This window comes from Cucurbita pepo, chromosome 1 (assembly GCF_057944985.1).
Source record: "Cucurbita pepo subsp. pepo isolate OVF chromosome 1, ASM5794498v1, whole genome shotgun sequence".
In the NCBI taxonomy this organism is placed as follows: domain Eukaryota; kingdom Viridiplantae; phylum Streptophyta; class Magnoliopsida; order Cucurbitales; family Cucurbitaceae; genus Cucurbita; species Cucurbita pepo.
This window is the reverse complement of record NC_141798.1, coordinates 8,499,581-8,513,918: the sequence shown is the minus strand read 5'-3', so window position 1 is coordinate 8,513,918 and position 14,338 is coordinate 8,499,581. Positions and strand designations below refer to the sequence as shown.

The window sequence follows — 14,338 nt, the reverse complement described above, 5'->3', positions numbered from 1 at the left end:
AGAGTCCAGAAATTTGGCGGTTCTGTTACGTTGGCTCATGGTCGTATTCGGCCAATGAAATCGGCAAGTAGTGGCGGGTGTTCCTTTTCAACACACAAAAATCAAATTCTATAATCTTCATGATCTTTAAAATAAATACTATATCAAAATTTAAATATTCTTTGTTTTTTTTTTTCCTTCATAAAATAGCATTAAAGTATGAAGTTATGGTATAAACTTTTAATTTGAATTATGTGGTTTATTATGATTACATCTTTTTATGGTTGTAACGAACCCTTTTTATTAGTATTATTGTAAAATTGAAATTTTGATACGATATCGATATTGACATTAATTTTGAATGAACATCAATATTGATGTCCAATTTGTCAATTTAGAGTATGCCAATTTGTAATCCCTTACTTTGCATAAAGCTTGTTTATATTATCAATTTAACATATTGTCAACATCATTTACAAAATTAAATTTTATGCCTTAATTGACATTTCTATTTGTGTTTAGCATGGTAAATGGATATTTTTGTAAATTCTCAACCACTCAATTTTGTTTTTAATACATCCTTAAATTTTTTAATTTTGTATCTAATTAGTTGTATATTTTTTGTAAAAATTTCTTATCTAATAAAGATATATTTTAAAATTTGAATTTGTAACTAGATTAATTATTGTTTCAAAATTCTGAATTTATAAAAGATTATTTAAAAGTTACCAAATAAACACGTCGGAAAGTTCCAATAATTTATTAATAAGTAATTCACTGTCCTTTTCCATTTTTGTAGTGTCTAAAAATAAATTAATGGATTGGGTAATGAGTCAAATGACACGGAAGGGCAAAATGCAGCCGGCCTCGGGAAATCCGCTCTGCAAACATACTAAGGTTGAAACGTCGTCGTTTGCGATATTTACATTTTTACCCAGCAGAACAACGCGCGCTTTTATATGCCCGGGGGTATTTTTGACTGCATACTATTCCTGGCACCAGCAACTGGAATAGACTTTATACAGTTAAAGAGGCAACCAAGTGCAGCATAAAACGGCGCCAGTCGCGAGAGTCACATCGGCCATATGGCGGCAAACCGCTCTCTTCTAATTCTGTTCAAAAGCCCTAACACACGCGTCGAATCCTCTCGAAGTTCGTCGTCGGTAATAGTTTCTAGAACATACGCCATCGGATGTTCAAAGATAAAGAACCGCATTGCGTGCGAGATCAAGAATTTCGAGAATCCTTATCCGTGGACTATCGAAAGCGTTCCTGGTACTGATCCTTTTTCCTCGATTCAAAATTCTGCTTCTACTTCGTCCTCCGTACCAATGGCTGCTGCCTCAGTCGCCGCCGCCGGTCTGGAATTGTCTTCTAAAAGCGACGCCAAGAAGATCTGCCTATTTTTCTGCGCGGAGACGAAGATTCTCGCGGAGAAAATCGCCGCTGAGTCCGATGGAATTGAGCTACGTAATATCTCATGGAGGTTAGTTAGATTATTTTAGCCATAATGTAGGAAATATCTAGGAAAAGCTTCATTCGATAGTTTTCTAATCGTTGCAGTATTTTTAATTCTGACTACGGCTTATCGCTGTGACGATCCAGAATGTATAGCTGTGCTTTCAATTGAAAGTCTTCATTTCATACCTCAAAATTTCACCGCAGATGCAGCTGTTGAGATTGTAATGCTCCTGATCACAACGTCGAGTTGTTGAGATTTTGGAAGCTCTCCTGTGTTTTCGAACTTATAGTATTTTCACTCCATAACAATATTGCGTATTCTGCTGGTGGAAAATGTATTTACGTGCCTCTCATTAATGATTAAAGCATGATAAACACAAGCTGTTTAAGTTTCTAATTTCTACTTGTATTCTAGTTAAAATTTCATCAAAATCAGAAATCCTTTGGATTAATGCTTACTACGTTCTTATGTTAGGAAGTTTGAGGATGGATTTCCGAACATATTTATACCTAATGCACAAGGAATTCGTGGACAGCATGTGGCTTTTCTTGCATCCTTCAGTTCACCAGCTGTAATCTTTGAGCAACTCTCCGTTATTTATGCTCTGCCGAAACTGTTCATCTCTTCATTTACGCTTGTTCTTCCCTTCTTTCCTACTGGAACTTTTGAGCGCATGGAGGATGAAGGAGATGTTGCAACTGCTTTTACTCTAGCGCGGATCCTATCGAATATACCTATTTCAAGAGGAGGACCAACGAGCCTTGTGACTTTTGACATTCATGCCTTGCAGGTTCAATAGCTACTATCTACAAATATAAAATGAGTAGAACTTTCCTTTTTAGCAGATAACTTACCTATAAGAATCCTTCGTCACCTTTTTTAGTGCTTTTTTCCTCTTCGGTGGCTGTCTTATTAAGCTCTTCTTACTCTTTTTCATCAGGAGAGGTTTTACTTTGGAGACAATATTTTACCTTGCTTTGAAAGTGGAATTCCTTTGCTAAAAAATAGATTGCAGCAGTTGCCAGATTCTGACAATGTAAGCTCTTTGTCTTCTATGTACTATTGTTTCTCTCCACGTGTCTGTGTTCATTTATAGCTTACGTTGATATGATTGTGGTGTTTTCATAGAAGTTTATTTTAGATCGTCCTTGATTTTTTAATATTTGTCTCAAAACTGCATTGTGAGACAAGATCGATCTAGAATTTTGCAGTAGAATTGTTGAATAGATTTACTTTGTAGTACCTATCTCATTGAAGTGACAGAATTTTCTGCTTTCTAGGTGGCAATTGCTTTTCCTGATGATGGAGCATGGAAAAGATTTCATAATCAGCTGCAGCATTTTCCTACGGTAAATAGACTATATATGTATATACTTTTATGAAAACTTTCATTCAGAAAAAGTAAATGAAAGAATGATAAATAGATTATGTTGAATCTAACACGTCCTTGTCGTGAAGAGAATATGATAGACTGTGTGAGGCCCATAATAGATATCAGTAAACAAGGAGATCAAGTGTAACAGGCTCTCCACTGCTCAGATAGCTGAATAAGTTACTTTTAGTTGTTAAGGCATATTTTTGCTGGTTAGCAATCAGTTTAGTTAATATCCGATTCTCCACATTTAGCAAGTTCTGGAGTCAAGATGGTATTAGAGGAAATATGAGAAGTACAATGTAGAAATCTTTTCTCAGGGTGAATAAAATGAGTCCTTGTCTAGAAAACAGAACGGCCATTAAATAATCACGTAATGGATTTAATATTTATAGAAGTATTAAGTTTTGCTAGCCCTAATATGCTTATGGGTTTTCACAATTGCCACAGTAAAATTGCAAAATACTAGGTTTTACTAAGATTGTGACAAATTTTTCTAGCTGCTAGCAGCGGAGTTGAACCTAACCAACTGTAGAGTGATTTTCATATACAAGTTTTTATGTGAACTTGAAACATTAATGGAAAGAAAGGGGTGGACTCAAAATTCAAAGAACAATTATATAATAGGAAGTCAATTAGGAAGATTCTTACAACATAGGCATTCAGATATCCAATTGCTCATTCGGAACTCCCTGAACAGACACTCAAGCAGTAAGAACTGAACTGAATTTACTTGAAACAAGGCTGGGACCAATTGGAATTTGACATCATCTTCCTGATATTTTTTTAATAACCTCGCTTGGATTAACACCAAGGAGTAATGTCCATGAGGACTTCGTTTTCTTTGGCATTTTGTCTTTCCAAATAACCTTCAGAATGTTTCTCAGTAGTCTCTGATTTGTACACAAACTGCTGAAGTAAATATTTCACAGAGCAGTCCACTGATTGCTCCGGATTCACACCCTTCTATCTGGGCAATTTCTTAGAGGTTAACCATAATGCTCAGTAGCCTCTTGGCCTCTTCAAATTTTATCTAATTGGCTTCATAGGTGATCTTGAAGATGTCAGTGAAAAAACAAGATATGCTAAGGACTTAAATTACAATGCGAATATAAGTCTTAAAATTGTGTCTTGTATTGAAACTATGCCTGTTCTTAAAGTTTGGACTTGTTTTCTTGAGTTCAACATGGGGTGTAGAGATTCAAACTGATCTTTTAGTGTGTGTATGTGTCTTAATTAATTGAATTAAACTCATGATGACTTAAACCTTTGATAGACAACATGTCGTTCTCTATTATAGGTTCAACTATACCACTTTTTGGATAACCGGGAGTGGGAGCTTGGCTCCTTCCCCATACCAGGTCACACCCGCCCCAAGGCCTGGACCTGGGTCTTTGGTGCGTTTTGGACCTACAACCTTGAATAACTGCTTTAAACTCCCTTCTGGCCATCTGTTATATTCCGTACTCCGTCACATACTCAAACAAGCAAGGGAGATAAACTATGGTCTAGGCAAACATATAATTCAACTGTGCCCTCCAGGATGTATTTTCCACGAGGAACATTGCATGATCATCTTTATTCTGCTATGCTAAACCTTGTTTTAAGTTCTGCTGATTGCATGATGATCTTGTTGATACTTTAGATTGTATGTGCCAAAGTTCGGGAAGGAGAACAACGAATTGTGCGCCTAAAGGAGGGAGATCCAAAAGGACGGCATGTTGTGATTGTTGATGATTTGGTTCAATCAGGTGGAACTCTAATAGAGTGTCAGGTAACTAAATACTTGCGTATGAATCTCTTATTGAAGATATGTTATGGAATGCGCATTTACTCTCTTCTCATTCCAGAAAGTGTTGGCTGCACATGGAGCAGCAAAAATCAGTGCTTACGTAACACACGGGATTTTTCCAAATAGATCGTGGCAACGCTTTAAACATGATAATGGAGGTATTTTTGCTCTATTATTAGCCTTATATTGATACACTGTTATTTTATTATATGCGTGTGGAACACATAATCCCCAACTAAAAGGGAAAGGAGTAAAATTGTCCTTCACGAAGCCCAACCGGAAGAGATAGAATCATTAAGTTTTGAAAATACATTGAAGATTATCGACAACAAAATTGGGTTGATCCCCACACTTCGCACATATCCAGACCAAACTGATCTTAAAAATTTTGAAACCATCAGCGAGTTTGCTTCGCGTGTGAGTTTGAGTTTGCTTCTTGTATTGCTTCGCGTGAGTTTGAAACCACAAAATTTTGATACCAAACATATCCAGAACAAAATACGTGTGAGTTTGCTTCGCGTATTGCAACTCTCTGTGGATTGTGGCATGCAACATGTAGAATTGATTAGTCATGGTATAGAAAATGAAGTAACTAAGGTGTTAGTTCGTTTTGGTCACTGTACCTTCATCTTCAACTTTGGTTCATTTTTGTCCAATACTTTCAAAATATTTATTTTGGTCCCTATACATTTTAAAAGTGACTATTCTGGTCCATTTGTTTTGTCGTTTTTTAAATTTTAAGAGACGAAAATAGTCAATTTTTAAGAAGTGTATCAAGTTTTAAAACTTGAAAGTACAGTAGAATTTAAACTGATAATTAATCAAATGCTGCCTGCATATATATCTTCCGGTTTTCATTCCTTAAAGCTGCTGTCATTTACAGGGCATCCTGAGAACGGGCTGAACTACTTCTGGATTACTGATTCGTGCCCATTGACTGTTAAAGAAGTGGCGAATAAAGCTCCTTTTGAAGTTCTTAGCCTTGCGGGTTCTATAGCTGCAGCGCTTCGTATATAGCCAGATGAGCAAAGGATTGTTTGAATCCTTTTCAATCTGGAGATCAACATGTGAGCTCTGCTTCAGTCTTGACTTCCCTTTCGAGTTAATGCTTTTTATGTATGACGTTTACTGTGTTTGATCACTATTGCTTTTTAGTAGCAAATAATTGTTGTATGGATTTGAGTTGGGACGCACGATTGAGGATCCACCTAACCACCGGCAACAGTGGGTTGGTCTCGTCTTTTAAAGCCACGAACCAGCAGCGTGACTGAAAGACACTGCTCGTGCAAAGGTTCTCACTCCCATAAATGAAACATCTGCATATCAAGGCTCATCATATGCTTGGTCAGTATATCTAATGGTAAATGGAAGATTTATTAGGACCCGTCTAGAACTATTTTTTTTTTTTTTTTAAGAAACTTTCTTTATAGTAATTATAATGATTTTGTTTTTAGGTTGGCAAGTTTTTAGGTTTTTTTTTTTTTTCCATTTTCAAAATTTGGTTTGAATTGTGAAAATACTTTTAAAACATAGACAACAAAATAAAAATACAGAAATTTAATCAACAAGCCTATTTTTTAAAACAAGAAAACGAAGAACTAAGATTTGGTTGGTTGAGTTTCATTTGATAATCATTTGGTTTTTAACTTCTTATTTTTAAAATTTTGCCCGTTTTTTTCCTCACAATTTTTGTTTGAATTTCATTTTAAATAAATATTTGAATTATCAATAATTTTTTTTTTTTTTTTTTGAGTTCTTAAATTTTTTTTTTTTTTTTTCAAACTCTACATGAATCTTGAAAACACTCTTGTTGATTATAAGTTTGTGTTGTTTGCAAGTTTAGTTTAAAAAAGAGTAATAATAGAATCAAATAGTTATCAAATAAATTTAATTATATGAACATTATTTTAATAAAACTCAGCATAAAATTAAAAAGAGGAAAACAAGTTGCATGTTAACAGTTCTACGTAGACTGAGGCATGTTGGACGGAGATGCATGTGATTTAAGAACTTCAAAACCGGATAAATTTTTTTTTTTCTTTCAAATTTAAATATAACTAAAAAAAAATATACTTTTGAAAATTTAAACATCCAGATTAAGTAGGCTTTCGACGGTCTATTTTCCAAATGAGATGGGCAATGGAGAATTGGGTACCATTATTATTGGCGATGTTAAATTATGAAGAATGTTGGACATAAAACATTTCAACACTAAAATTGTGCGGAAAAGCTTATAAAAAATTTAAATAAAGTCGGACACAAACATCTATAAACCTAACGTATAAAATGGGCACGGCAGGTCCACTGTACCCCTCAACATTCTCGAAACCACTGGCCTGTTTCTCGCCTTCCGAAAGATTCTTTTTTCTTTTTTAAAAAAAGGAACGAAAATGAAGGGATCTGTTCAAGTAAAAACAGGAAGAATGAAATGCCGTAGAGAATCTTTACTTCAACTTGTTAGAAATCTTGATATAGTTCAAGAGACGTTTAAGAGCTTTGCCACTGTCGATGGCTTCTCTTGCCCTATCCAGCGCTACGGATACATCTTCAGCGCCATTGCATCCCAACAAGTGATCCACCATCCCAGCATTCAAAACAATTCTATCGTATGCTGGTCCTTTGTCACCATTAAGAGCTGCTAGGCCCAACTCTATGTTCTTTGACACCTGAAAATATACACATTGCAAATCAATGAAAGAATGCACTGCTGATTAATAAAATTACATAAAATCCTAATGCAAACAACAAATAAAAAACAAACGAAAGCCATTGGATAATTAAGATCCATATTAAGATTTGAATGATCACAAGCACTTCCGAACCTAGGCAATCATCATGTCTATCTTTACATTAGCTGTTTTTGTCTTACTGTTTTTTAGCACAAGTTTTAAAATTTTCATTATTATGGATATATTCCCATGAATTCTACGATTGCGATTTCTTTTAATGTATATCTTACAAATTTCTTTAAATATCAACTTTAATGATAATAAACAAAATATGTTAGATTTATAAAATTGCACGAATATAATAGAAAATAACATACAATTTGAAGGTCCAATGGCTATTAAGGGTCGAGATTAGAACAAAATGTTTGAAGATGTCTAATGGGTAAGAATGGGTTTGGGTCGATAATAAATAACAAAAAAAAATATTAGAAGACATACTTTTGGCCACAAAAATATTTCAAATAAATACATTGTGGAAGAGAGAAGAAAGGAGAGCAATAAAGAGAGAGAGAGAGAGAGAGAGAGAAAACACAGAGAGAGCAAATCAAACTAACCACACATTAGAGATGAACTGTAGAAGGTGAAGAAAAATAGAAGAGAAAGAAAAAGCAAATCCCAGAGTTTCAAAGAGAGAGACGAGAGAATATCAGAGAGGGGTTGGAAGTGATGAGTGAAAAATCAATCGAGGGCTGGGGAGTGTGTAGACTTCAACAATAAAGAGCGCTGAAGTCTGTGGAGTGGGGTAACGAAGTCCTTCTTTGTTAAGTCCTTGGGCCAAACGGGGAATGAGCTTTTAATAAGTCCCCACCCCAACTCCTTTTCCTTCAGAAAATCACCCGTGAGAAAGTTGCCAAAAAGGTTTTATGACCGGGTACAGAAAGCACATGATGACTGTATCTTTGAGATTTTTTCTTTTCTAGGAACAAAATAGAAAAGGCTGCAAACCTAACATCTTTAGGATTCTTCAAATTCCCAGCCTACTTTAATTAATAGGTTGGATTTAAATTTTAGTTACTCATCTTTCAATTTTGTTCTTATTTAGTCCCCAAACTTTAAAAATTACAAATTTAATCTCTAAATTTTTTTAAAAAATTAAATTTCACTAATCTATTAGATACAAAATTAAAATTTTAATAGACACTGGATTTAATTTTAATTTTTTTAAAAATTATAAAAAATCTATTAGATACAAGTTGTGAGACCTGAAATTTAGCTTAATTAATAACTAATTCCTCCCCATTCTCCGGTAAAAATTGGATTAAACCACAAATTTCATCTGTATTAGAACAAGGTCGTCCCAAGTGTTGGAAAAAAGAGATGGAAATAATAATTAGGAAAAAAAGTAAAGAAAGTACCGATCTATCAGTCCTTGGAGTATCAGTGGGTTGAAATCCATAGTCTGCGGCATTGACCGCCAGGCTGAAACTATGACGAGATACTCCTGCAAACACAATTGTTTCATTCTTTACGTGAATTCATGCCAAAAAGGTTAAACTGATCTTCATCTTGATATTCAGAATTAGTAAGCCAGAAAAACATAAGGGTTGATGTTTAAACCATCAACTTCAAACGCTGATTGCTTGCTCAGTGATCGAAAACCGGAACAGTAATTGACAGGAAGTCCTTTTGAAGCATCGGCTGACCGCAACCTTGTCGTCATTGAGAGGGCTCCTTCCTCACCCTGTAACAAGAACGAGAGAAATGTTTAAGACAATGCACAAGTAGCAAATTGAGTCATATAAACCTCTCCATTGTGAAAAGGCAAGTTCCAGAAATCACTCAAATAAGTAGACTCCATTTGGAAGTTACGGAGTTGTGACTTCAGAAACCTTATACATTTTTGCAATGCTATATCATGCCCAAATATAATCAATGTTTTATTTCATGCATACACAAGTGAGCTTAAAAATCATCCAGTGATGAGCGTATGATTTCTTAGATATAATTTAATAGATTAAATTCCAACCTTCACCACTAAGCCAGAATGAACACCCCTTCTCCTCATTAGCATTAGAAGTGGCTCTTCATAACCGTGATGATAGAATCCAGTCACAATAGCTTCCTTCCCTCTAGCCTGCATTAAGCATTATCCTCTGAACGTTACTTATCCAGACAATACTAGAAGCAAATTACTACCGACTACCTATTTATTGGGAAGAAGCAAATCAATCAACAGTTTTATAATCATGTGCATATTTAACATTTATAACTTAGAACATGTCTGAAAGTATACATTCAACCGCTTTTAGATAAAGAAAGTCATTTTTTAGATTCCTAAGCTAACGAACCATGTAAATGTCCAATAAACATCATGAGAAACTTGGGGTTCTGTCATTGGCTATTAAGCAAATCTACAAATAAGTTGATGAATATACCCTTAATATCATATTGTTATTGTACAATTTTATATTTGTCGCTGATATTCAAATAATCATTTATTGGTTATCTTAAGATAAAATCCATGTTTCGTAAGATACTCTCAAACTGAAAGATCATGTGAAGTGCACATAACATGCTAAAAGATTGATCACACAAAAACGTGGAGATCAATATCACCTTCACAAACTGCTGAACCTTTTCAGTCGTTGCCAATGGTGGCCGTTTCTTTATGTGCTCTCTCAGCCCAACCAATGAATATCTACAAATATAACAAAAAGAATACTCTTTTCGCTCAAATAATAAGAAACAGGTTAAATATGCCAAACTGGGTTGGATCAATTAGGGACCACAACTAGAAAGAACAAACAGTATATAGCTATTATAATACTGGTAAATCCAAACATTAGAGAGAAGAAAAGGCACGTTCTACAACAATAAATACACAATGACAATTAGCAAACTGATTAGAATTCATACAACGATGGGCGAGCTTCACGCTGACTTACATAAGCAAAACCAACCTCCTCATCCTGAAATATATTAGTGGTAGATAAAAGATTAAGACGAAATATGACATTACGTGCATAACTGAGAATAACACAGGATCATAATTAATGTATATGTGAGAGTCGAACAGAAAATAGTGAACCTCAAGAAGTCTTTTAGCATGTGAGGGCATTAAGTTTGTGTTTGCGCCCATAAATTTCAGCATCTGCTCTTCGGTAACACCACCCTATAGAAGATGACCAATGGAAGAATTGAACATACAAAGTTAAAAAAGATACACTCCGTTCATAGAGCACCAGATCATGTTTAACATAAAAAGAACATTCTATCAAGTAACAATAAGATTTTGGATGAGAGCGATGGAATGAGTAGGATAAGAGGATGCTTTTATCAGTTGTATTGAAGCTTATCTGCGGGGAATAATCAATAACCTGTTTGCTAAAATAAAAAAGAAAAAGAGAAGGAAAGCCTGATTTGACCTTTGGGGGCATCCAATCCACACCATGGAGCAAGCAAGATTCCTCATAACAGGATCTAACCGCAGCAACAAACAATGTGCTCCTGAAATAACGTGTATTTCCATCATAAGGTTCCCCATAATGAGTCAATGATCTAACATCAGCAACTGGAGTAGGACCTATTTTCAATATTCATTATTCAATACTTAATCACGAGAGCCATGGTTTGATTTTGATGTACCACATAAATATACTAATCAGTGAAAAATGCTTACCCGATTCTTCATCAAATGCAAGGCAATGTGCTTTGAGCTCTCGATCAGTTTCCCTGTTCATACGTTGACCAATTAGAAAGGCTGAAAGCAGTGAATGACTCACTCCCGACGACATCTGGCTTTCTGTTTTAAGTGGAAGCACATCTCTCATCACCCCTTGGACCTCCTCATACCCTAGATGCCCTCCTGCTAAAATTTCTCTAAGAGCACCAACCAACCTCATTTCACAGGACCCCTGCCCAATAAATTGAGGCCCAATCGAACTCCCTCCCATAATAGTACCCTCAGGATCAGCAAGGAAGATTACATCAGGAGTTAGAACTCGAACTAGGAGTGGCCAAAATGTGGTCATTGCCTTCTTTTCCCCTTCACTCCACTGAGTTGCCTCAGGAAAGACATTTGCGCGTATAGTCATTGCAGAAAAGAATGCTCCTAGCTGCGATCGTGACACTTCCTCTTCGCCTTTAAGATCCCCTTTAGCTGAAACATTGACAATGATAAGATAACAAACTCCTCCACTTCAGGCAAAATAGAAGCATTACATTAAATGCGACATCCAGCAGTGTCAGTTAAATAGGCTTCGTAGAACAGGATTGACTAAAATTTTAAGTTCTTTTTCATTATCTTTCCAATTTATTGTGTATTTAAACCATGATTACAATGACAAAATTTAGCCAACAACAACACTGGATCGATGATACATAAATATTTTTCTTGTCAAACACAGAACCATTGAACTTGAGGAAGATCAAGTTCTCCAGAATTTTGGCCTTGTATGGGAGAAAATGTATACAGGTTTTTAGTGCTGAACTGGTTCAACTTGAAATTTTATAGAAGTTCTCTATAACTATCATTCCAATTAACTATTATTTCTAAACCGCGACAATTATGACAAAATATATCTAAGAATAAGATTGGAGTGAGGACGCCTAACTTTTTCTTTCTCGTCAAGCACAGAAACACTTAACTGAAGGAACAACAAGTTCAGCAGATTTTTAGCCTCGTATGGGAGAACACGTTTTCAAGAGTTCTACCTCTCGTCTTCTCCTCAAATATCAGCAATCCTACTCACCTCCAGCACCAAATTCGCCCGGTAATATAAACGACGAATGAAACGTAACTAGCAACGAATATAGAAGTACCTGATCTTAAAATTGTGTCCAACACCTTAAACGCTTGTTCTTCGCCGAGCGGCCTGGTCTGTGTAGGTCCTGTGCAAACCCTAGCCTGAGCTTCCAGCACCGTCTGGTTTGGCTTCGGCAAATTCAAACTACGATACGAAGTGGAAATTGCCGGACTCTGCACATCTGATTCTGAAAGTCCTAATTGGTCCATCATTGCCCAATCTAGTTCAGCTTTCGCCCTCAAGCATATTCGCTTCCCTCTAATCCAACGTCCTCGATCTTTAACAGGAAATACCAATGGAGTTGGAACCTGCAAACGTAGAAGATCTCTGTGTTTTCTCCAGCGAGTCTGATGTGCAGGAAAGACCGAAGATTCAGGATGGCAGAGAACTTTCATGTCGATCTCGATCTTCTACTCGCTGCAAACTTTGTCTGGAAATGGCGCAAAAAAAATGGAACACGGCTACTGGAATTTTATAATTGCCATTTTATATTGGTCTTTATCTTACAAGAGCTCAAAGGAAGCATTTCCTTCACAGTTCGATTTCATTGGACGATCTCCTTCTTTTTTCTTATTTATTTATTATTATTATTATTATTCTTTTTTATATATTTAATCCATTTGATTTATTATATTCGTTTTGAAACGAATTAATTGTTTTATAATATAGAATAATTTTATTAAAACGAAATTAATTTATTCTCTTTTGTATTAGTTAAAATCTCAACTTAATGAAACCATTCTTTAAATTTCGATTTTTTCAGAAAAATAAATCAAATTAAATATTTTTAGAAAATCCTATTATAATATTTAATGAATAATTTTGAAGCATTTTTAAATACTTAATTAACTTAAATTCAACCCAATTCATTCTAAAGTTTTTTTTTTATAATTAATTTTTTAAAAAAATTAATGATAGTACGCATTATATTAATAACTAAAATTTAATAAAACTGAAATATGCAAGACACAAGACATCACTCATATCAGTCACTGACAGTCAAATATTTTTAATCGTAGGATAGTATTGGATTATAATTTTATTTTCGAGTTAGTCGGGTTGGTCAGATTGACCCGACAAAAAAAAATTCAACCTACAAACCGACCCAAATACATATTTTAGAGAAAAAGAATTAAAAGAATAAGAGATTAGAAAAAGATCGAGAATTTATTCTCCATCACTCTCCAAAATTTCCCTCTTTTTTTTAAATGAGAATTTCATGTAAAGCTTGGAATAAGTTCTCACAAAACTCAACTTTTAGAGAAAGACTGTCACAATAAAGCAGGGTCTTATGGGTGTTATAGTTCAATAAAATGTAGATAATTAAAATTTATGATATTTCGATCAATAATATAATATTTTAAATAATTAAGTTATACTCAATTTTATTTTTTAAATAGCATATAAATTGACTAAATTACAACCTTAAATTTTAAATTTTTAAGTATGTAGAAAATAAAAGAAAAAAACTTTTACTATTTTCTAAACTTATTATTATTATTTAGTTTAAGAGGTCCTTTTAACTCAAATAAAAAATAAAAAAATATATGATAGGTGAATAAATTTAAAATTTATGTTGAATAAGTTTATTATATTTTAATTTATTATGTAATAAATCTTTGACCTATTCTACCTTTTTTTAACCATTAATGACCAATCATTAATACCCATATTAAACTAAAGAATTGATCTTCTCCTATTTGCTAGATGGTTTGCTATTTTGGATTATTCTAGAGTCGTATTTGACTTAGTGATAGTCTAATTATTATGTCATGAAACATCTTAGGTAGGTATACTTAAATCTCAAAACGAACAGGATCCAACGAACATCAACACAAGCAATTAGTGATTTCATCTTAGCCTTACAAGTAAGTGTTTTTATTATTGGAATGCATTCAGACTACATTGGATAAGTTGTAGCTCATCCATATGTTATTTCTTCTATGTTTTTGAGCTTTCTATGATACATATACTTCGCGTATATAGTCTATGTATGCTATGATCACATTCACATCTTACTCTATGAGATATTTGATGAGTCATGAATGATATGTAATGTACACGAACGCATGCCTCATAGGAAGGTTATGTCATGAAAAGTATAGAAATATGACATGCATCATAGCTATATACAATGATTTGAAAAATGTGAGAGCTCATGCATGTATGTCACGAGGACAGGATACTTCCCCAACATGTCGTTGTATACACGCATTCCCATGATATGATACACACTCCTTTCTTTTCACTGGTTTTCGT

General features: G+C 34.4%; 2 protein-coding genes across 2 annotated transcripts; one reads left to right on the top strand and one right to left on the bottom strand.

Annotated features, from left to right (window-relative positions):
* Window positions 1–1,010: 1,010 nt before the first annotated feature.
* LOC111802363 (ribose-phosphate pyrophosphokinase 4-like) lies at window positions 1,011–5,989 on the top strand. Its single transcript, XM_087125529.1, has 7 exons — window positions 1,011–1,465; window positions 1,916–2,231; window positions 2,382–2,477; window positions 2,722–2,790; window positions 4,459–4,587; window positions 4,664–4,763; window positions 5,489–5,989. Exons 1-7 carry the CDS (start codon window positions 1,065–1,067, stop codon window positions 5,620–5,622), a joined length of 1,245 nt encoding a protein of 414 aa, XP_086981655.1. The 5' UTR covers window positions 1,011–1,064; the 3' UTR covers window positions 5,623–5,989.
* Window positions 5,990–6,745: 756 nt separating this feature from the next.
* Window positions 6,746–12,631, bottom strand: LOC111809398 (anthranilate phosphoribosyltransferase). The gene is made up of 10 exons (XM_023695852.2): window positions 12,096–12,631; window positions 10,954–11,433; window positions 10,700–10,857; window positions 10,363–10,446; window positions 10,191–10,243; window positions 9,891–9,972; window positions 9,301–9,408; window positions 8,892–9,015; window positions 8,690–8,775; window positions 6,746–7,271 (listed from the first exon to the last, which is right to left on the bottom strand). The coding sequence occupies exons 1-10, from the start codon at window positions 12,472–12,474 to the stop codon at window positions 7,050–7,052; spliced, it is 1,776 nt and encodes a 591-aa protein (XP_023551620.2). The 5' UTR covers window positions 12,475–12,631; the 3' UTR covers window positions 6,746–7,049.
* Between the last annotated feature and the right edge of the window lie 1,707 nt (window positions 12,632–14,338).